Source organism: Rhea pennata, chromosome 5 (genome assembly GCF_028389875.1).
Source record: "Rhea pennata isolate bPtePen1 chromosome 5, bPtePen1.pri, whole genome shotgun sequence".
Classification (NCBI taxonomy): Eukaryota; Metazoa; Chordata; class Aves; order Rheiformes; family Rheidae; genus Rhea; species Rhea pennata.
In genome coordinates, this window is record NC_084667.1 from 25,781,633 (window position 1) to 25,803,158 (window position 21,526).

A 21,526-nucleotide genomic window follows, 5' to 3' on the forward strand; every position below is an offset into this window, starting at 1 on the left:
GGACTAATTGTTAACTACAGCTGTCAGATGGAAGAGGTTCAGGAAGAGTTTCTGGACAGCAAAAGGAAAGTATATGTGGGCTAGTACAATATGTATTCAACACTAGCCCACACTTGCACCCATGTACACACATGTACACACACACTGCTGTTGCTAAGAAACACAAAGGTCCCCTCACTAAGTGTTCAAAATGCTCAGGATAACCAGAGTAGCAGTGAGAGCACGGTGTTAGAAGCTAAGTTAGATGATTTTTGCCATTATTTTTTATTTTAAAGAAATCAAGGTTTCTTCTCCTTTCCCCTTCTGTGATTGTCCAAAGAGGAAAGCAATAACTTTAGAGAAAGAGAAATAAAGAAGCCCTCAAATATACAACAGATTCCAGAATTTCTGTTCAAAATTCATCCACTATGGCTTAAGGAACTGGAAATTCAGCTGCAGAGAAACATGAGTCTGAGCTGTGGTTTTCCTTCAGATGAACACGCACATTCTTAGCATAATCAACCACTAACAGAGTAAGGTAGCTATGTATTTTAACCAAAACCACATAGAACCCTACCAAGAACAATACAGCATCTGTAACTTTGCATGAGTCAGCTCCACTCTCTGGACTGTGGAGATCATGGAAAACAACTGTGGAAAGCATTCCCTTCACCAGATATTTTCAGTTCATAGCCATTTTAACAAGACTGAGCTAGATCTAAGCTGCCCTGATGTAGTGTTGTAGCATTGTTTGCCCAGAACTTCACAAAGGCATTTCTAGTTTCCCCTATTAAAAGGGAATCTTTCAACTCAGGATGACAAAAAACTGGCCACAAATTAAGTCAGGCAGAAGAGGGACTCAGATGAAGGAACAAACCTATCCTTGTTCTTTTTTTAGTTTTCCACAGCATTGAAGAGATGTGGAAAACCTGTGAAGTTGAAACAGCTTTTGTAAACAATATTTGGAAAGTGGGTAACACTAACCGAATTTTGAAGGAAGCTGGTTATTCTCTAAATGAGACTACCTCATTTCTAAAATATTCACTCTGTTTCCAAGTGTTTTACAACTCAGCAAGCTTGATTCCAGAAGTAAAGTAACCATGTGGCAAGTACAGCCACTCACTGATTGCACAGTCTGTGATAACAAATGACACAGCTTTTGGACAAGCACCTCAGCAAGTGGTAATAACAACACTGGCATGGATACCAAACTTTCTCATCTCTATTCAGGATGCCATGCACCAGAAAACATTTATTTTGGGTATACCAACCTATCTGTATGCATCAAAAATATCAGGAGGGAAGAAACACCATATCTACTTTATTTATAATCCTTTAAAATCTTTAAAATTCACCTGAGAATCTTGGAGAACAGTAACCATTGAACAATCCTTGAACATCTTTATGAAATAGGCATTGTTCCTCTCTGAAAAAAACAGGTCAGAGGTTTTAAAACAAGTTGTCACAAATCACAGAACAAGCAGATGCACAACAAGAAACTGAACACCGATTTGGTACCTACTAACTTCAAGGATACTAGTCATATATTTCACTCATACATTCTAAAACCTTGCTGCTATTCAAAACGCTGGACCAGTCTATATAGCTAGTCCTACATAAATAAAAAACATGTAAAATATGGAGTCAATTAACATAGTAAAATTACAACTTTATTACACAGTAAAATGGGATTTTTTTTCTTAACAGCATGTCTCAGTAAAATTACAACTTTATTACACAGTAAAATGAGATTTTTTTAAAAAAACAGTATGTCTCAGAAATGATAAAATTTTGCTTTCAGTTGAATGTTACTCAAAAATAATCATATCTAGGCTATTGATTTGATCCAGTTAAACTAAATTTCTGTGCATGTATACACTTCCACAATAAAGATTCCTTTACATTTATGATTGATAGGCTTGTCTAAGTATTTTCAATTAATAGAAATTAATTCAAGTAGCTGAAGAAAATCTTTAATGAACAACTCTTTAGCCAAACTAGGCTTCAAGGGTACTGGGAATGAATCAGAGTCATTACTCAGAAAAGAGAACTTGATTACAAATACTGTTTGCAAAGGTCACCTCAACAATTGTTTGGGTAACTGCTTATCATCACAGGACATTCCAGTTTCAAACACTGTTTATCAAATTAATTACCATATTAAATGATAGAGCAATCAGTCCACATCTTCAACATGAGATAATCCTTCCTTTCTTTCTAGACTGAACACCTGCAAGTTAACAAAAAATGGATTCAATAATAAAAACAAGTTTGCATGTAACAACTGCATTTTCATACTTCCAGCAGGAGTCAGCAGGGAGCCCAGCTTTAGCAGAAACTGACAGTGGGACATGCTCCAGGGAACAGCCGAGCTAAACAGACTGCTAGTTGCAGTCAAAAGGGAAGGTCAAACCTTTTTCCTCCCCTCAAGCTGCACGCTCCCATCAGTTCCTACTTTTCTGTCAGTTCAGTGAATTGATTTGGCTGACTAAGGAGCAAGACAAGTGCCAAAGCCATCTCGGGAGAAGCCTGGAGAGACAAAAGGAGGCAGGCCCGTCCTTTTCAAAGACGGTTAACTGTCAGATCAGATCAGGCCTTAACCTGAACCCTGTCCCTAACAGAGAACCTAGAATCGTTAAAATAAACAAAGGAAAACACTTCTCATACATGCACACAAACAAGTCATGACTATAAGAACTGACCTTCACTGTTCTTAAATTTTAAGACAAGGGAATATCCTATTTTATAAGCTGTTACAACAAATATAAATATTTTCAGAAAGGATCAGGCAAACTCACAGAGGACACCAACAGCAACAATTAAAACTGATCCGCATGTTTTCTGACTCTTGAAATTCAGTTTTATGTTCCTCAAAGCTTATGGAGATACATAGGAAAGATCATACTATAAATACATTGTTCTTGTATTTTTCCTCAACACCTGCTACTGGTCACGAAATAGATGCAGGAAGATACTCAGGCTGATAGACCTTCTGATTTGACCAAACGTGGCTATTCTTGTGCTGTGTCCAGTAAGCACTGGAAAAAACACAAGGCTGACTGAAAACATCTAATCCTCATGGACAGTTGTGTCAGCTTTCTTTTGAGCTATATCACTGCTCTTTCAAATTATGCCAACTATTAAAAGCTCTAATATTTTGGCTCCTGGAAATTGTTAAAGTACATGCTCAGGCCACATATCCTTTCTCCCAAATTTAACTCTAAGCCAGAAGCCTCAGACAGAGCCACTGGAGTTTCTGGGATGGCTTAAACTATAAGAAATTTCATTGTCCACATAAAGCTGAATGACATTAAGACCCAAGTGCAATCTGGTTAATTCCCAGCAAATGTTAACACCTTAACCTCCTTCTCCTAGCTCTTTTCTTTCTGCAGCATCTTCAGAGGATTTTTGCACTTGAAAGAATAAATAACTGAATTGACTATACTTCAAACATCCCAAGTGGAAAAGTACTTTCCACAAATTCAACAAATTTTATCATTAGCACTTGAACTAGTTTCCTTTCATAAATGAGCTGTAGTTGTAAAATGACTCTTCTTCCAGAAAACTGGAATTACCTAAATAAAGGGGAAGGGGGGTTTTGTCTTGAGTGACAAAACCATGTCACTTAAGATCATATGCTGCCTTTTCACATTCTTGTTACTATACCAGAAAAACTTAAGTGCAGATTAAGTCCCTGGAGCACAATTATCAGTAAGACATTGTCCTAGACAGTGATTCTCATCAGAACTACAATTGTGCAGAATATACACATTAAATGGAAACTCTTACAGCATTCTCTTTCTTGAATAGGACAGATTTGTCTCACACTACTGCAAGTCATTATTTTCCAGTCCTGCAAAAAGCTTTACATAGTAATAAGTTATCAGTTCAAGTTACTGCTGAAATAGCAAAATAATTGTTTTGTTGCCCAAATAATGGAGTCTTCCCCAAACTTGATTCCCACTTTTCAGTAACAATTTGCAATGGCTAATACCCTTGCATGCAAAATTAATGCCACACAGAAATCTAGTTAAAGACTGTAATACCACCATTATTGGATCATTAAAATATCTTAATGACATTTACTGTATACATAAAGTAATTAAATTTCGGTCCTTACCCTACAAAAATATTTTTCTCAACATCCATTAAAGTCAAAAGAACTTTTGTCCTGGCCTTCAGGAGAAGAAAGCCAAAAACAACGGGGGGGGGGGCGGGGAACACACATACGAAAACAAATGCAGTAGCTTTTTCAAATGGTAACTTTTATCCTAACTTTCAAGAGAATAAAATATATCACAGCATGTCTGGCATTTCACAGTGGAGAGAATTAATATTTTATTGCATGTATAAACATACTCTTAAAAGCAACTGAGATGTAAAATCTCTGGCAGAGAAAACTTCGAGGTGCTATAATTCTTCAGCACAGGACCGTTCCCATAGAAAAGGCCCAAAAATAATTTTGAAAGAGTGACTAAAAGTTACAAAAAGATAAGCAGATCACAGTTCAAATAACTAACTTCACACCTCACAGTGCCCAAACTAAGCACTGAACCATCATTTGTTGCTGTTTTTGGACAAACACGTATTTGTGAGCCAGCTGACAAAGTTCAGAGAGGAGAACAGGTGATTGTTGTAGAAGCAGGTGGGAAAGTCATTTACAACGAATTGCTAGCTTTTACTGATTTTTTCCCCATACACATATAGGTCAGGTCTTAATCCTGCAGTTATATCCTGTCAGACAGGTCCTGAATGAAGCATATACCTTTTTCTCCACACTGGCACAAGGCTTCATGAGTATGAGCCTAACTAAACTGTTGGTTTCTGGCCTTACTACATACATTCTCTTTTTCTTTCTTCTTGCTTTCCTATCTATAGGACAAGCTGTGCTAAACTACAAAAAACGCACAGCCAACATTAAATCCAGCAAATCCTTAGTCTCACAATAATGCAAAAAGAACAATTATAACTATTTCTGTATTAATCATTATCCTAAGTGCTATTAGCCTTTTGGTGGAGATTTAATGGAATGAAGTTTGTTCTGTTGCGAGGACTTTAAAAATAAAACTGTACGAAAAGAGGAGAGGGTTTACCTGTTTATCTATACACCTAAATTGCCAGGACCATGTAGTGTTATAAAGGAAAGGCCTCAGGTCAAATCGGTTGTCATCCGGACTGTAGTTTTCAGCATGGTAGGCAGGAGTGAGAGTGGTCATTTTATGTCTATTAACAGAATACATCCTGAAGAAATGCTTAACCTTTGATGCCACCTGGTGTACAAAGAATATAGCTTTCAATCAGCTGAAGTTTTAGGATTTAAAATTGCGGATGATGATAATATCGTGGAGACTTCACTTATCTGTTTAATCTTTGTGCAGATTAGCCACTGCTGCTAGTATGAACCAGCATAAATGACTGTCTATGTAAGAGGCAGTTCAGACAACACCTGAGTCCCTGCACTTAAAATCCGAACATTTACCATTAGGAAAATGTCTTGCAAGTAATCTAAAAGTAAATAGTAGCCTCTGCAGTTCAAACGGCTTCAGTTTAAGTGACAATCCAAACATCCTCCTTTCTGCACAAAAGCAAAGACTGTATCACAGCAAAGCACATCCCTCTTTAGTGTAGATATTCTAAGCATTTTTCAGAGCAAGAGCCACTTTCCGTCTCAGAATACATAATCAAAGGCTTCAACAGTAGTTGGCCATACGTATTTCAGAGAATCTTCCCCTGAAGATGTAGTTCTGTAAGTAGTTGTTTCCAAAAGTACCCAATTACCAGTCTAACAATGTGCAGTACAAAGAGCAGCTTCCTTCAAGAGATCCATAACAGTTTTTCCAGCATACTCTGTTACAGCTGCAAAGTATTTCTAAACACAGGAGAATAATTAAACCATTCCTTTCAGGTGAAAGGAAGTCTATTTGACCTTTCTCCAAATATATACTGTGCTGACAAAGGTATTAAAAAATTTTTGTTTTTCATTTTAGATATTACCTCTCTTGGAGTACAGATCTCCTTCCAGATACTAATCAGCTTACAGAACATACTGTATGGTCCAGCCTTTGCAATTTTCCTTAATTTGCCATAGACAGAGAGTTCTGCATATGTCATCCCCATATCTGCCTGAAATCATACACAGAAAGCCACTGAAAATCTCAACTATGTAAATTGGTAATAATTTTATGAGCAATTGCAATAACTCAGTTAATCAAAGAAACACCAAAATAGAAATGCCAATGATCAAAACAGCAGAAGAAAGTAGTATTACCAAGCTGAGGGAAAAAAAGGAGGCGGGGATCTCTGGAATGAGAGATTCAAAATTCTTACAGGAAAATATTTTATTAAATCCTAATTAGACTACCCTTTGCCTTCCCAGAAAATCTGCAATATCCTTTAGCCCTCAGAGATAGATGCTAGTCTCACCAGTCCTTTTTCACTGAAGCAGGTAACAAAGGGAATGGGGAGGGGACAGAGCTTTGCCACAAGTCATTTTGAAAGCAGTTTAAGGCTATGACTTCATTTTGATGTTAACAAACTTTAAGAGGGACTGAAATTCAGAAAATTTCACAACACTCATCCTCTTAAGTGCCCCCAAAAACTCTTTGCTATTTCAGCAATTGTGGTCAACATAGACAAGGCTGCTGTGGGACAGTAGTGCCTTGTTAGCGATTTAAAGAGTGTTTAGAACTAGGAGGAAACACACTTGCCAATAAGCAGAGTTATTGGCATGTTACTGGACAAGAAACGAATTTTGGGATAAGGCTTACCAGAGCATTTTAAAGTCACTGCCCATTACCTCATCAGTTTGAGACAACTGTCCATCCACCAAGGGCTCTAACTCTGCAGTAGGAGGAGCTGACATGATACTATAAAAAGGAGGAGAAAAGACATGAATTGTCCCCAGTCACATTATCACACAATCACTTCTATAGCTGAAGCCTTGATAATTTGTGGTTTTAACTGTTAGAAATCTATAGTTCTACATTCACTTAAAGCCTGTCCAGAAGGGCCCTGAAATGGAATATAGCCTTGCCTAAGGCAGATTTTGATTAGCTTCCCATGCAGTTCCTTCAGTGGAATTAATAACAAATATTCTTGTATATAATAACTCTCTAGACTGGTAGCACTTTCAGCACTGCACCATTTAGTGTGTCTTGTACAAGTGCAGATAATCACTTAAAGACAGAGGGATGTGCAGAAGATTTCTTCATTAGCTCTGCAATATTACTAACAGAGCTAAGCTGCAGGAGAGAGAGAAACTAGGAAGACAACGATATGCAGCACGCAAATACAGATTAGTCTCCAATCATCACTGTTTCACTACTCACCTCCTGAGGGATGTGAGCTGAAAATTTTCAATGCAATATTGTATGAAGTTTTTCAGATCAGTCTTGCTGATTCCACCAACTGGATTGATATCAGCACTTGAACAATCATACTTTGTCAAGTATCCTCGGAGACTAGGCAAGAAAGGAAATTTTATGTAATAATAATATATAATAGTGTTACATTAGTAACAATATATAGTTTATATCACATAATACGTATGTAGAATAAAGACAAGGACAAAGAGATTATTACTACTTTATATATTTACACGTAAGGTATAACAGCTCTGCAACAGAGCTATTCTAAAGCCATGAAATTGCCAAGAGGAAGAAGATCGTATTTTGAACTTAAGCACCGTGAAATTGTTCATGCTAAGGTAGTATATTTAGTGTAAAATAATTAAAATATTGCCTTCATCCCCCCCAGAAGACCCCAAAACCCTACAGAATCAACGTTCATTACACTCCCATCTTTTGAGGTTAGTAGTCCTACAGTCTCACACAGATTGCATTTATCTTTGAGCAGCCAGGTCTAGTAATAGTACTCTAGACTTTTGAAATCTATTTTTCAACTTAGAAAGTTCACAACTTAATTACTAACAGAGTAGTTGAAAACACATTAAATAACATATAGGAAATGTAACCTGGTAACTGCCCAGGTAAGCTCTATTGAAAATTGCTGATGAAGGAACAGCAGTTTATTGGAAAACTGTGGCAATACTTTGATTCTAAACTTCTGAAAAATACACAATTTGCCACTGAGTTGATTCAGTTATTTTTTTGTCAAGTCTACTGCCATCAGTGTATGCTTAGCCTCTTGCCTCTTCTGAGTACTAATCTACACTGGGATTTGGCAGACTTGCAAATAATTGCAGCAACCTGTTCTCAGTTCACTTTGTTTTAGACTTCTAACATTCACCAACCTTTCGTCCACATTGGATGATCCTAGCACCAGAAGTCCCCCCGGCATCCCACGAGTCCAAAGGGTCAATTGAGCAAATAGATAGGCAAGGACCATTCTTATTCTAGCCTAAAAAGCAAAATGAAAAATGAAGCAAATTTACAAAGCAAAAATAATTTTTCCCCATTCAAACACAAATCCAAGTTAATTTTAATTAACAATTCCCTAAACAAACCCAGAAAGAACATAATGCAAGAGGGCAAAGCATTACTGCAAGGAGGACGGTCTTAGGGATAGGATCTTGAACACCATTTAGGAAAACAAGGTTCAGTGTCCGACTCTGCCACAGACTTATGTGGCTGGGCAAGTGATTCTATTCTGAATTGATTCTCCGTTTCCCAAAAGCACTAGTAAAGATCCATCAGGGATAAAGTATGCAGACAAACCATTTGACTAACACACCCTCTTGCGGAATATTAGGCTAGAGACATTTAATTTAAAAAAATTGTAAATTCTCTTTGCTTCTGTCCTCATTCTAAAACTAACTTTTCTAAGGATGCTAATAGTACTAAGTTGAGACACCTGAAATTCAATTTCCAGCTCTAGCTACAACTGTGTGTGATGTTAAGCAGATCATCACCATTCATCTATGGCTAAAGCCTACTCTGCTGCCAAAAAACTAATAAAAGATTCAACGTCTGCTTCTAGAGAAGACTGATGCAGTTTTCCGTAACTGCAGAGAAAAAAAAATCAGCTAACAAAAACTGACAATTAAACCTGATAATCAACAGTGTTTTAGCCAGAATTAAAGCAGCTTTGTTGGTGAGACTGGAAGCTGCTACAGTCCCTAAAGACTGGATATGTTCTGATGTAAAAACATTTTTCTCTTCAACTTTCTAAAACTAAGAACAATTAAGTATTGGAACAGGTAAGCTTGACATCTCACATAGAGGCTCTTAAATGCTGATAACATTCACTAAAGAAAAGTCTTGTATATACAAGCACTGCATAAACGTGTTGCCAGATCTATGAAGTGAAGTTTAAGTCTTGACCTGTAGCAACCCTACTGGACTCATGACTTGTCTGTTAGACTAGTTTACTGCACATTTTTCTGACCTGCTAACCTATCTATAGCTATGTTTTTCTAAAGAGCACCAGGACCAATGGTTTCAATAGAATATAGGGACATAGTATTTTCTTCTAACCATCCTAGGAGGTTTTAAAAATCACAGAAATAATTATCTTGGACCCCTCCCAAGTTGCACCGGATTTTGGATTTCTGCTGAGGACAAGCATTTAATGGAAGCCCCTGAATCTTCACCAACACAGCACAGTGAGTTCAGGTCTTCACAACAAGTAGCAAATGAAGGGTCCCATTGCTACTTCACCATTTTGTGTTATTACAAAAGAAGAATTTAATCAGATTTAGCCTACATGAAACACACCTGCACATTCTGGAGTGCCAGATTTTCTCTGCTGCTCCCTCCATAGACAGAAAAACGAGGACTTCGACCTGTCACCATGCTGAAAATTCCCACAATAGCTTTCACAGCCACATCTATATTCAGATTGATGTGATAGCTGAGAAGAATTCAAGCAGAAGTGACTCAGATAGCACAGTCTATATAAAAACAGCATTTTAAAAAAACTTGAAAAGATGTTTCAAGCCTACTGCCATCTCAGATCTGGTTAGAAGAGCCTTAAGAAAGCATAAGACTTTCTGGAGTCTGTTTACAAATTTTTATGTCCTTCACCAAGTGCTGCTAAGCGTGCTGCACATTTACACAAACAATGTGTGAGATACTCCTACTTAATACATTTACCACTTACACATTTACTCTCCTACATATTCAAAACATTTGAAAGTTTTGTATGAAAGTCTTTGCCAGAACATGATTTTTTTCCCAGCACTTCTCAATCTGTACCTCCCTATTTGCTCAGCCAGAAGTTTAGCCCTGTTGCAAGTATCCTGGGAAGAGTTCTCACTAGCCATATAGCAAGTGGTGAAGATACGCCTGCAAAATTCTCGAGGATCCTCAGGGACATAGGTTTCATCATTCACAATCCTACACACATCAGCCAGTACCTCTGTGTCTGAGGATAAAGCAGAAGAAATAGAGTAAGAAAGGAAATTGCTGTGCTCTTGTTACCCAGAACATGCAAATATCTTGTACATGTTTCTTGCATTCCAATACTCCATTTTTATAGCATCTGCTAGAGAATCCAAGTGTTTGACAGTATTCCACCTAAGCTTTACAGTCCCCCTCACAAATGAAGTAACTTCATCATTTAATTCTCCAAACATTTTTTTCATATTTCAAAACAAAAAAACCCTACCAATTTGGCTTTTAATTTTCAGCACAGACATTCTAAATTTTATTGTTCTGCATCTTAAGGAATCTTCACAGAATATACAATTCAATATGTATAAAGGGGTAGCTAAATGCCAATGGACTAATTAAATCCAATTTAAGAGCCTGAACCATCTCTAATCATATTTTGCAGTACTGAATTTAACCGAGAGGAAAAATTCTCATAACAAACCAAAATCCCAAAAGTAACCCAGTCAACATTTTGAATAATACTCTAAATAGAAACTAGTCTGAATTTCACAGTCCCAAAACCCCAAATGAAACTATTAAGCCAATTCAGAAAATTTGAAATCTAGATCCACATTTTTGTTGGGATTTCTGAAGGGATGCAAAGGATTCCTTTGGAAAAACTGGGCAAGAGGCTATATTTAGTGAATTATATATGTAAGCATCTTACTTGTGCATCTATTGCATCTAGCTAATATTAATTTGCCCTCAACCTTTAATAAGAATGACTAGCCACACATGCAGATCTACTTACTTCCATTCTTGACTGCCAGGCAAACCTGGTGACACATGGAATATACTATGCAAGCTGTAGCAGAGCTATCAATTCCACCACTAAGAGGTAGAAGAAATCCTGCCTTGGAAATAAAACAAAGGAAGAAATTCCAAAAAGCATCCTTGGGGAAAAAAAGTATGTTTTACCACTCAAACACACTCCTGCAAAAGAATTGTGCATATATTATTCAAGTCTACTAGAAAAAAAGTAGACCTAGAAAACCCTCTCAAACTCAACTGGAGATCCAAAAATCATCACCTGGACTATGGACTATCAAGCTATCAACTGGATAACCAAACAAGGAGTCAACATAAATCTTTTGGCTAGACAAATTGCCAGCATGTCTTTACCCTCCACTTAGGCTGAAAAGCTAATAAAAAGGACCAAATCCTTCACATACAATTCACTACTAAACTGGATCAATTTTATATGTCATCCTGCTTACTTTAAACACCAACTCCTTTATGCCATCTTTCTCACTGAAAACTAGAGTTTCAGAGAGAAAGAAATCCCCTTTAGTAAATATGTTTGACTAATGCTTTCAAAAGAAGCATGACTGAATCCTAAAAGAAACTCTGGAGAGAATACTAAAATCATAGTTTGCATATTTGTTTTTAAGTTTGAAAGAGCCAACAGTGAAAAGCACTAACCTGGTATGTTAGATTAACAACATCACTTTGTATTAAGAGCAGCATAGGATAACAATCAGTACTGTCCTGATAGCATGGAAGGTATATATAAAAAAAGCAAAGAACAAAACCAGTTGTTCTTACCTGTCTGCTGCGCCTTAAGTAGTCCCAAAGCCAACACGCAGGGCCAAGGCTGAAATTACAAAATATATGCATTTCAAGAGGGTTATGGGATAAGATGCAACATATTTACCATGCTATTCTGATGGGACATTTTCCATACTTAAATATAAGCAAAATACTATGTTCACCTCCTTCTTAAAGAAAAAAAAATACACTTATCAAATCATTTTCAAACAACAGATTAAAATAGGTGCTTACCAGATCTCCTCCTCAGGACTATGATATCTCCACTGAATTGGCATACAAGTAGGTACAGCTACATCATCAGAACACGAGAGCGTGAAATCCACTTTTACCCTGGGATAGGGACACACTTTACTTGCCTAAGCAATAGTACAGAAGAATAGAAAGACATCAGTTTAATGTAGAGTATGCCTATAAAACATCACATTCTATGGAATACTGTGAAAATCAACACGAGCAAATGCTTTTTCAATTCAACAACGATTCAAACTTGGGACAGCTTACAAACATAACCCACATAACAAATTCTTACCGCTAAGTTACGAGATGAAATCTCTGCTCTGTAACTTCGAACATCTTCTAAATCCAGTGTGGCAACCAGCACTTCCTACAGAAATGCTTTCAACATTAGATTGATTCTATGCAAACACAAACGGTCTCTGACAAGCAAGAAAATAGTCTACAGAAAATTTTTGAAAAAGGGAAAAAAAAATTTCAATATGCCTTTTTATGCTAACTTTACCCACAAGTCATCTCTGACTTAGTAGAATTACATTACAAAGTCAGCAGAACCAAATCAATTCACCAAGTACACTAGGACAACCATAACCCACAGCAAACTTCTAGTAAATGTCACATGTGCTGAACAATAGGTTCACCATCACTGTGGCAGAGGACAGGAGGAAAGGGTAAAGAGCATACTGGGGACAGAGTTTGGCACATGACATGGAAAAAAAAAATCTACAGCTGCAATGACAAATCTGAGAAAATACTGAGAAAGGGGTTTTGAAGTAAAGCTCATCCTATCAAATCTTTTGTCTATCAAATGGGTCATAATTAGAACATTGCAACCTTTGCCCTTCTTTGTCAAATAAGGGGACATAAACTAACAGAGCTTCTCCTAATCATAGCAATTGCATACACAATCTGGGGAAAAGTTCCTCCCCTGTAATGGCTCTTCCCTCCTTGCAAAAGCAGGGGAACTACTGTAGATCAAGTTTAGTCAATCTACTTATGAAAAGCTTTGATCTAGTTGAACTGCACAGTAAAATCACATCTGTTTAGATTATAAAAGATATGGACATAGCATCAGTAGAATTTCTTGAAAGTGTTGAGCGTACATGCAGCCCTACTTAATTTAGCTGCAACTAACAGTTAAGTTGTAAGTCTAGTATAGTACCACATCATCAAGAGAGAACTGAGATCCTTGTGCAACTGTGTCTCCATTCACAGAAATCATGGCACATCCATCATAATACAGACGATCACCATCACAGCCCTTCTGGTTAGCTAAAACATATATTCCACCATTCTGGGAGGAAAACAAACAGACAAAAACAAAACAAACAAGACCAAAATGTTAAAAGACAATTTTATTTCACTATTCCTGCCCTTCTTATACTCTTCCTCTGTCTATACATTGTAAATGATTTCAGTGGGACTCTTTCTCATTTGATAAGTACTTAGCACACCATGCACACAACAGAAACAAATAGCGTAAATATAGTAGATGAGCAATATCCCTTCTGTGTTATTGGAAGATAGGAGTTTTCTTCTGTTATTAGCAAAAAGAGTTGTGCCTCTAGCCCAGATGTGGACGGCCACACTTCAAAATTCAAACATTAAGTTCAAGACAGAGATTGAGAAAAGCAGGAAGAAGACAACAGAAGCTGGTTTTGGATGTCTGAGAACAGAGCAGATGTTGTCAAATACAACCAAAGCCTGTCAAATATCTATGACAAGGGAGTTACACGAACTAATCACTTTCCACAGCTTACCATCCATTCATTGGTTTGGTTTTGTCCTCGTCACTAACTGTGAGACAGAGTTAGTCTAATCACTGAAAGGCTTCTCCTTTTTGAAATAAGCAAAGCTTTCAATATAAAAAAAATAAATAAATAAAACACATTTTTAAGTAAGAAAATGATGAGAGGAAAAAAAAATAATGTCCGAGTTTAAACACTGATTTCTATCTTCACTTCCTGATACAATTACTAATATTTCTTCAGCAGAATGTTGCTACGTGGACTAAGATCAGAAAATAAACTGTAAATTTAAGGAAATGAAACAGACTTGTGAATGGTTTTTTATGGGCCAGCAAAATATCCCCCCCTGTGGCGTGAATTACAAGTTGGTAATGACCTGTCAATATAGTAAACAGAGCGTACAAAGGGAGACTGTTTAGTCACAGATCACTACAGAGAACAACCACAGCCACTGCTAGTTTATCCTTTATGCAGAATGTGTTCACTCAGCTACAGCCTTTAAAACTGTTTTTAATAAACTTCACTGTATATGGTGGATTCAACATCTCATGCTTCCAACTACTAAACACTCATTTACTTTGAATTTTGAGCTATTTTCTATTCATCATATGAGTGCAATATTTTTTCTTCAATGTTTAGTGGAATTAAAATAGGAGACACCAAATGCATTTTTGGAACATACATCCCCAGAGCTGGGAGTTATCAAGAAAATGTTTTAAGGTAATTCTAACTCTCCTACAGGTATCCGTGTGAAAGAAAGATTAAATAGTTAGTGTGGTCTTGCAGAATGAAGGCCTCCCACACAGTGTTCCCTCTCAGAGATGCCCCCCCCCACACACACACACACATGCAGGCTTCTATCTCCCATATTCACATGCAGCTGCCAAAAGGCTTCTCTTCCACTTCTCTGCTCCACAGACCAGGCAGACCTGACAGGCTACCAAACTGCACATGGAATTACAGAGCAGGGAAGAAGTTGGCATGCTTCACATCAGAGCATGCTTTTATAGCAGGGACCTCAAGAAGTACAGTTCCCAGTTGGGGAGCTGTTCTCCTTCAGCTGATTCAATTAGGGGAGGTAATTATGCATAAGGAGACAAGAAACTAGCAAGGTCTGCAGAGGCCACCAAGTTCACATAAGAAAGCACAAAGTTCTATCACAGAATCACAGAACAGGAAACTGTCCTTAAAAAAAAAAAAAAAAAAAGCACATAACCAAAACTACATCTATTTTTTTTAAGAAGTGCCTACCTTTGCTGTGGCAGAATTCACCAAATCCACACGGGTATGAGCCTTCCGTAGCACATGATGACTCCCCGAAGAGTTAGTGAAAATCTCCACCCCATCAAGTCCCATTTCAATGTGGGGGCTGTCAAAGCAAAAGGCAGAAAAATATTCAGCTTGCAATGCTGGAAAGGTACACTACATGTATCATTTAGATCTATGGACAAATATAAAACATCTAAGTCACTGCAAACTTTACACAAGCCTTAGCTCAAATGAAGGTAGTGCTCACAAAAACATCTGTTTTTATGCAGTACACAGATATTTCATCAAACATAGCAAGTGGTTCCAGAAGACAGTTGGACTTTTACTCATTCTATTGTAAATGAACACTTTCTACTTAAGTCTACAGAAATCTGGGTCATCAATAAAAAGAAAATACAATCTCGGTCTGCAGTGGGAGTTGGAAATGTTTCCAACATTGACATACTCTTGCAAGGTCAGTTGTCCCATTTTCCTTCTCTCTTAGTAAACTCAGAAGTACAAACAAATAGAACCATGGCAAGGAAAAGAATTATACTGCATTTTTTTCAAGTGCCAAAAATTACATCTTTGTGTAAAACATTGCACTTTCTGCAATTACAAGGAAATAAACAACTAGAATTGAGAAATTTGAAAAAAATAGGAATATTTTATCTGTGTTAATTACAACTGCTTTAATTCACCCATTTCTCTTTTTTCTTTTTATCTGATCTGTGCAACTGAGATCTTCCTTATCATTGGAAAAACCTTGTATTATAACAGAAACTAAAACAATTAACAGGAAGTATTACTTCAGGGCACTAGAATTTATTCTATCTCAATAACCTTTACTTGTTTACTTCTGCATTATCTTTATGAATTGTCCAAAGCTAGTTTTTTAAAAAAGTAGAAAGATTAAGCTAAACAGAAAAATAAATGATACTTCTGAAAGTGATGTTGCCTATAAGCCTATGCTCCAGCTTGTCCAGTATAACAAAGCTCAACTCAATTATGTGAAATGGTTTAGAGGAATTAATAAAAGTTGAAGATAAAGAGAATAATTAAAATTAAAACAAAACAAAACTATTCTCCCAAATTTTTCAGACTATGCATAGTAAATGGAAATAACATGAGATTAGATACCAGACCACACTGATGCTCCAGAAATTAAGCCTAATTGCAGAAATTAAAGGATAGCTTATCCCACTCGTTTCCATTTGGGGAAGAAGAACGTAACTTGACATTGAGGCAAGGAGGACCAGCAGATTGAAACAAATTACTTCTCCTTTATTGTGGCTGCCCTCCCCAATGTTTCCTAAAACCCTAAGAACCACTGAAATAACTTTGTCACTTTGGCCTTGCACCAAGTTACTGAGTGGGACCCAGAGGACATTTCCACTCCAGTGTCAACTAAAAGTGGAACAATATCTGGAATGGGAACATTACAGTTCTCTGTCACCTCTTTCTCAGGTTACCTTTTCCATTGTGCTTCTATTCTATATTTTTCTCCCAGCTTCTTCGTAAAATCAATTTTACTTCACCACCTAAAACCTCTTTTACCATTCTGCTAGGCCTCCATCTGTAAGACATTGCTCTTCACCTTGCTAGAGTCTCCCATTAGCACAAGTTTCTCAAAGTGCTTCATAAGATCATTCTCCCAACTTGTCTTTGCATACCAATACAGCCATTACTGCTAAAAACAGTGCCAAAATTGGCAAAGACTGGTAACACTTGCCATTCTTTTTTCTTCTCTTCTATATCCTTCCCGTGATCCATTTCGTGCTCCTCATTTCATTTAGCTCACTGGCACTTTCTGAAGGATATACTCTTAGAGGAATCATAGGTAACTTTTTTTAAAAAATATGTATTTTCTTTTCGCAGCTCTAGGGTTACTTTTCATTTCTCCTTTACCTGTTTGGTGCCCAGAGTTCTTCACACATTTCTGCCCCCAGGCAGGTATCTTTGGTTGCTAATACTGCATCTCCAAAAGGAACAGTGTCCTGACAAAAAAAAAAAAAAAAAAAAAAAGACATACATGTAGTGGAAGAATTCATTTTGTAAAGGTCAAAACATTAGCTCCCAATCAAGCCAAATGCTTATTTGTGAGAAACGAGCGACATAGTATCAATCACGGTGTACCTTTCTTTATTTTATACTGAATTTAAGCAAAGAAAACCCTACACTGCAATTGTTTGAATCATAATGAAATTTCATAGGTACTTCAATCAAGGGCTTTATCTCAGGACTACTGCTTTTGAATTTAATGCTCTACAAAACAGAGATTGTCTTTTGCTAGAAACCATCCTCACACTTCAGGAGGAAGCGACGAGTTTTAGACATCCTAATGAACAAAGACAGACAACATCTTTCTGAAATTTGTAACCTTAAATCACTCCGTCATTTCTAGTCTCCACCACAGATAATTTGTCTTATATTCTGTGCTACTCAGCACAATCCTCAGTAACTCTGAGGGAAATTTTGAACTTGCTCTATTGCCAAGTCCTAACATAAAAGAGGTTAAATTAAGCTCTTACTTAATGTAACTGAGAGTTATCATTGAAATGACTGAATCTGTAATGTGACTGACAATAGCTTGGTCTGCTATAGTTTTATTCCGTAAATTCTCTTTGTTTAAATTGGTGAATCTAGAAGATGCTAAAGTTAAAAAGAAAAAAAAAAATCCTTTAAACTTACCTGTCCTGTCACTTCCTGAATTATCCTGGGTAGAAAATATTCCTCCACATGCCTAAAATGCAAGTTTATAAATTATGAATAGTTATAAATCAGAGCAGAAAAACTTATTCCAATCTTCATAAAGCATTGCCTAACTTTAACATTGGTTAAAAAATTGCACTTAAGTTGTAAAGACTGTTTGTATATATGTATTAAAAAAAAATCTTTCCAGGAAATTATCAGAAATGTTAAGATTATGAACTAAGAACATTCCAATTTTCTTCAGAAATGATGCATGGTAAGCAAGTAAGCAGCAGAAATTAAAAAAGCCTGGTATCTGGCTTCTCTACTTTCTAGTAAATAATCAATGTTAGAAGAAAAAATCTTGTGGCTAAAGCTAAAGCCTGATATAGACTCCACCAGCCAAACACCTTCAGTGGAGACATCCTGATTTTATGAAGAAAAAAAGCATGAAGGATGCTGAAAATGATTGTGTAGGAGTAACACTGTCACCCTCCCAAGAGCTAAAAGGCTGCTGAGAGAGAAAATAACATCTATTTAACAAAAAACAACTGGAAGAAATGTTTGCTAAGTAGCATAGATGCGTAAGCCTTCATGTTGTCTTCCTCCTAGCTGTTAACTAGACCTGACAAGGAACACTATAGGCAAGTCAAACACCAAATTAAAAAAATAATAATAAAAATTAAAAAATTCCAGTGTTATCATACTAGTATTTCAGAACTAATTTGGAATTGATCATGTTAAGAGGACAGATTCTTGGAGATTCTCTAAGAAATACTTTACTAACATTATCAAGCTAGAATGATTTTTATTTATTTTTTTTTAAACTCTATGGTGAGTGAACAGTATCAGAGATGAGCATCAAGTGTATTCAGGTCAGTTATCCTGCATCATAATGTACATAACTTCCATTCTCTGGAGTCACTATATTCTAACAGAACACCACAGAAGTCATCAATTTCACATTATTTTTCAATTTAATATCGAGCAGAATATGCAGCAGTTGGAACACAAGCTCTTCTAAACACAGGCTCTCCCAATCCTGAGCTGCATATAGTTGAGACAGTCAACATAAGGAAAACGACAATGCTACACTAGTTGAATCATTCTGCCACACTTTTCTGTTAAGCTTAGCAATTTTGAGCGTGATTGTATTTAACAAGCTTTCTAACTGATCTGCCATTATGCAGCTTAGCTGACTTTGGCTTGCTGCTCATCCTGAAGCAGCACTGATGCGCTGCAATAGAGATTTCAATCCCTTTCCTGTGGCAGCAAATAACAAGCTGGGTTTTTAAACACTATTTTCATAGTATTTGGCCTACCTTGCTTTGTTCCATGGCGTGAACCATCGGAATTCCCTGTAGTTTCCTGCATTTGCCAATGTTACTTTTGGTCTGATCAGAAGAATTTTTCTTAAAACATAAAATAATACAAAACAGAAACAGTGAGTTAAGACCTGACATGCAACCAAATATTAAATACACACACTTCTAAACAGCAAGTCTCTCCTTTTTTTTCCTACTATGATATGCATCTATCATTTATCTATATCATCTACATATCATTTTTTACCGTTCCTGTCTGTAGACTTTTCAAGTTTTCTTTCTGGGCTCTAGGAAGTCAATGGAAATCTAGTTTACAAATTCAGAAAGGAAATGGAGGTAACAGAAAGTTATCTTTCTGAGAGCATCAGTTGTCTCTCTAAAATGTAGTAGATAGAGATGCAGTTATCTTCCTTCACATCACGCTGAGGAACATTTTTTCATGCTTTCCATGAAATTTCAGAGGCAAAACAGGCCTCTGAAATGATATGCTAACCCACGTCCCACAAAATGCATAGGGAACTACTTACTTGTTTAAAAAGATCACTCGACAATTGTAGCGAACATTTCTGTGCATAACAGGCCTGTGAAAATAAGAAGCAGATCAGTGGCAAAACTTATTAGATGAACCTTCCCCCCACCAAGAAAAGCTACAGAAGCTACCTCACCACTGAAAATCTATTATAAAACAGTGTTTCTACATTGTATCACTATAAGGAGCTAAATAAAATAACATAGCAAGCTAGCTTTACACATTTATTTATATAAATATTAATAAAAAAATGTGTGTGCATGTTACTTTTACAATTACAGTTTATCACAGCTCATGCTCTTCACGCGGCTTACAACAGTTTCAACGTTTTCCACATTAAATGTATATCACTTGTAAAATAGCTTGCAGTTCAAGCAAGTTATACCACAGAATGCCAGCACTTTTTACATTAACATTAACTCTGACATTCCTGAGAGATAGACAATTTATAAAGCCCTTGGACAGCCACGTAAATTGAGATAAGACGTCCTACCCAAAGCTTACCCATTTCAGTCATAAGTCTAAAGCAACTGGGGAATAGACCCCAGTCATTTATGTTCCCATTAAAAAACAGTAATTCTTCCGTCTCTGTCTGTCTCTCTCTCCTCAGCCACTAGGCATCTTACCTTTTTCCCCTCCTTTCTTAAAAGTTAGGATATAAGAATGTCTCCTGTGTTGCAGTCCTACTCATGGAAATCAGAGTAGAAAGTTGTACTATATAGATTACCACTAAAAATGCACAGGTGTAGTTCCTACAGCACGTTTAAAAGTTTGGTGCAGTCCGGAATATCTATTTACACAGCACAGTCCGTTTTCTGTAAAGTTACCCCATCTTCACAGTTTTACGAGACTTACATTCCCACGTCGCAGATAATATCTTGAGTAGCTGGAGACTCCAAAAGCTTTGCCAGAACTTGAAACGAATGCAAAAGCGTATCGGATTCATAATAGTGATCTGCGCAGCCATAACCACTGCATATGAAAACATTCAAAATGATACTTTTGGACAAGATCAGCATCAGAGCCGCAGAACCAAAACTATTTCGGACAAAAGTCATCTCATACGCATACACAACCGATATAGACCGTGAAGAAGCAATACTGTAAACACAAGCCCTGTCGCTGGTGTTTAAAATTCCTCGGTGGTGCTGGGATCCACCTTCCAAAAGGGCCTGAGCACAGGCAGCATCTAAGCGCTACGGTTGCCGTGAGGAATACTCACGGAAATAACCTCGTACAATAATAACAATAACACCGTACAACAATAACACCGTATCGGGGACATTCTCGAGACAACAGAACTCATCTAGTGCCTGCAACTACAGCAGCGAGATTTCTGTTTGCACTGACAGACAAATATCTTATACGATCCTGCGCAAAGTACTTATTTTCTTAGCTACCTTGCTTTTTAATAACACAGCTCTTGGAAATATATCCATAATCAAATTATTGGTATATCAATCAATATATCAATAATAATCAAAACGCTCTCACCAAATCTCGAGCTCTGGGCCAAGCCTGTATCTTGCTCCTTTGCATTTCGCAATTTCAATACCTGGGGGGGGGGAAGCTCTGATTAAACCCCACCGTCCTGCCTCGGCCTTACACCTCGCAAACGACCGCCCGGCGCCCGACGCCGCTGCGAGAGGCCCCCGGCAGCGCCCGCCGCCGCCGCCGCCGCCACAGCCGCCCCACAGCCCCCCGCTGCCAGCCCAGTCCCGGCGCCGGTGGTGCCGCCGCTCACTTCTGGAGATCCTCCCCAGGTTGCCGTCGAAGTCCAGAGCCCACTGGTTGAGGGCGCAGGTGGCCACAGTCACCGCCCTGCCCATGGCGGCCCCGGCCCCGGCCCCGGCCCCGGCCCCGGCCCCGGCAGCGCCGCCCCGCCGCCCG

General features: G+C 37.6%; 1 protein-coding gene across 2 annotated transcripts; it reads right to left on the reverse strand.

Annotated features, from left to right (window-relative positions):
• Positions 1 to 1,225: 1,225 nt before the first annotated feature.
• On the reverse strand, positions 1,226 to 21,487 carry NADSYN1 (NAD synthetase 1). 2 transcript variants are annotated; one of them, XM_062576454.1, is made up of 22 exons: positions 21,381 to 21,487; positions 21,131 to 21,191; positions 20,492 to 20,608; positions 19,635 to 19,688; positions 19,105 to 19,194; positions 17,783 to 17,834; positions 17,000 to 17,088; positions 15,095 to 15,212; positions 13,258 to 13,389; positions 12,391 to 12,465; positions 12,093 to 12,217; positions 11,856 to 11,904; positions 11,062 to 11,164; positions 10,134 to 10,302; positions 9,654 to 9,789; positions 8,231 to 8,337; positions 7,308 to 7,439; positions 6,776 to 6,845; positions 5,974 to 6,102; positions 5,073 to 5,249; positions 2,136 to 2,209; positions 1,226 to 1,405 (listed from the first exon to the last, which is right to left on the reverse strand). In XM_062576454.1, the coding sequence occupies exons 1-21, from the start codon at positions 21,463 to 21,465 to the stop codon at positions 2,156 to 2,158; spliced, it is 2,124 nt and encodes a 707-aa protein (XP_062432438.1). In that variant the 5' UTR covers positions 21,466 to 21,487; the 3' UTR covers positions 1,226 to 1,405; positions 2,136 to 2,155. The 2 variants fall into 2 exon arrangements, with proteins under 2 accessions (XP_062432438.1, XP_062432440.1); XM_062576456.1 differs by lacking the exons at positions 1,226 to 1,405; positions 2,136 to 2,209; positions 5,073 to 5,249 and having other exon boundaries at positions 6,002 to 6,102; positions 6,747 to 6,845.
• Positions 21,488 to 21,526: the final 39 nt, after the last annotated feature.

What these genes read in the sequence shown, in the direction of transcription:
- NADSYN1 (XM_062576454.1), bottom strand. Translation starts at nt 21,465, where the DNA reads ATGGGCAGGGCGGTGACTGTGGCCACCTGCGCCCTCAACCAGTGGGCT. An exon ending in AGTTCTCTCTTGATGATGTG is followed by an intron (nt 12,466 to 13,257) that starts GTACTATACTAG and finishes GCATTTCTGTAG; the next exon opens with GAAGTGCTGGTTGCCACACT. An exon ending in TCATCCAATGTGGACGAAAG is followed by an intron (nt 7,440 to 8,230) that starts GTTGGTGAATGT and finishes TTTCTTGCCTAG; the next exon opens with TCTCCGAGGATACTTGACAA.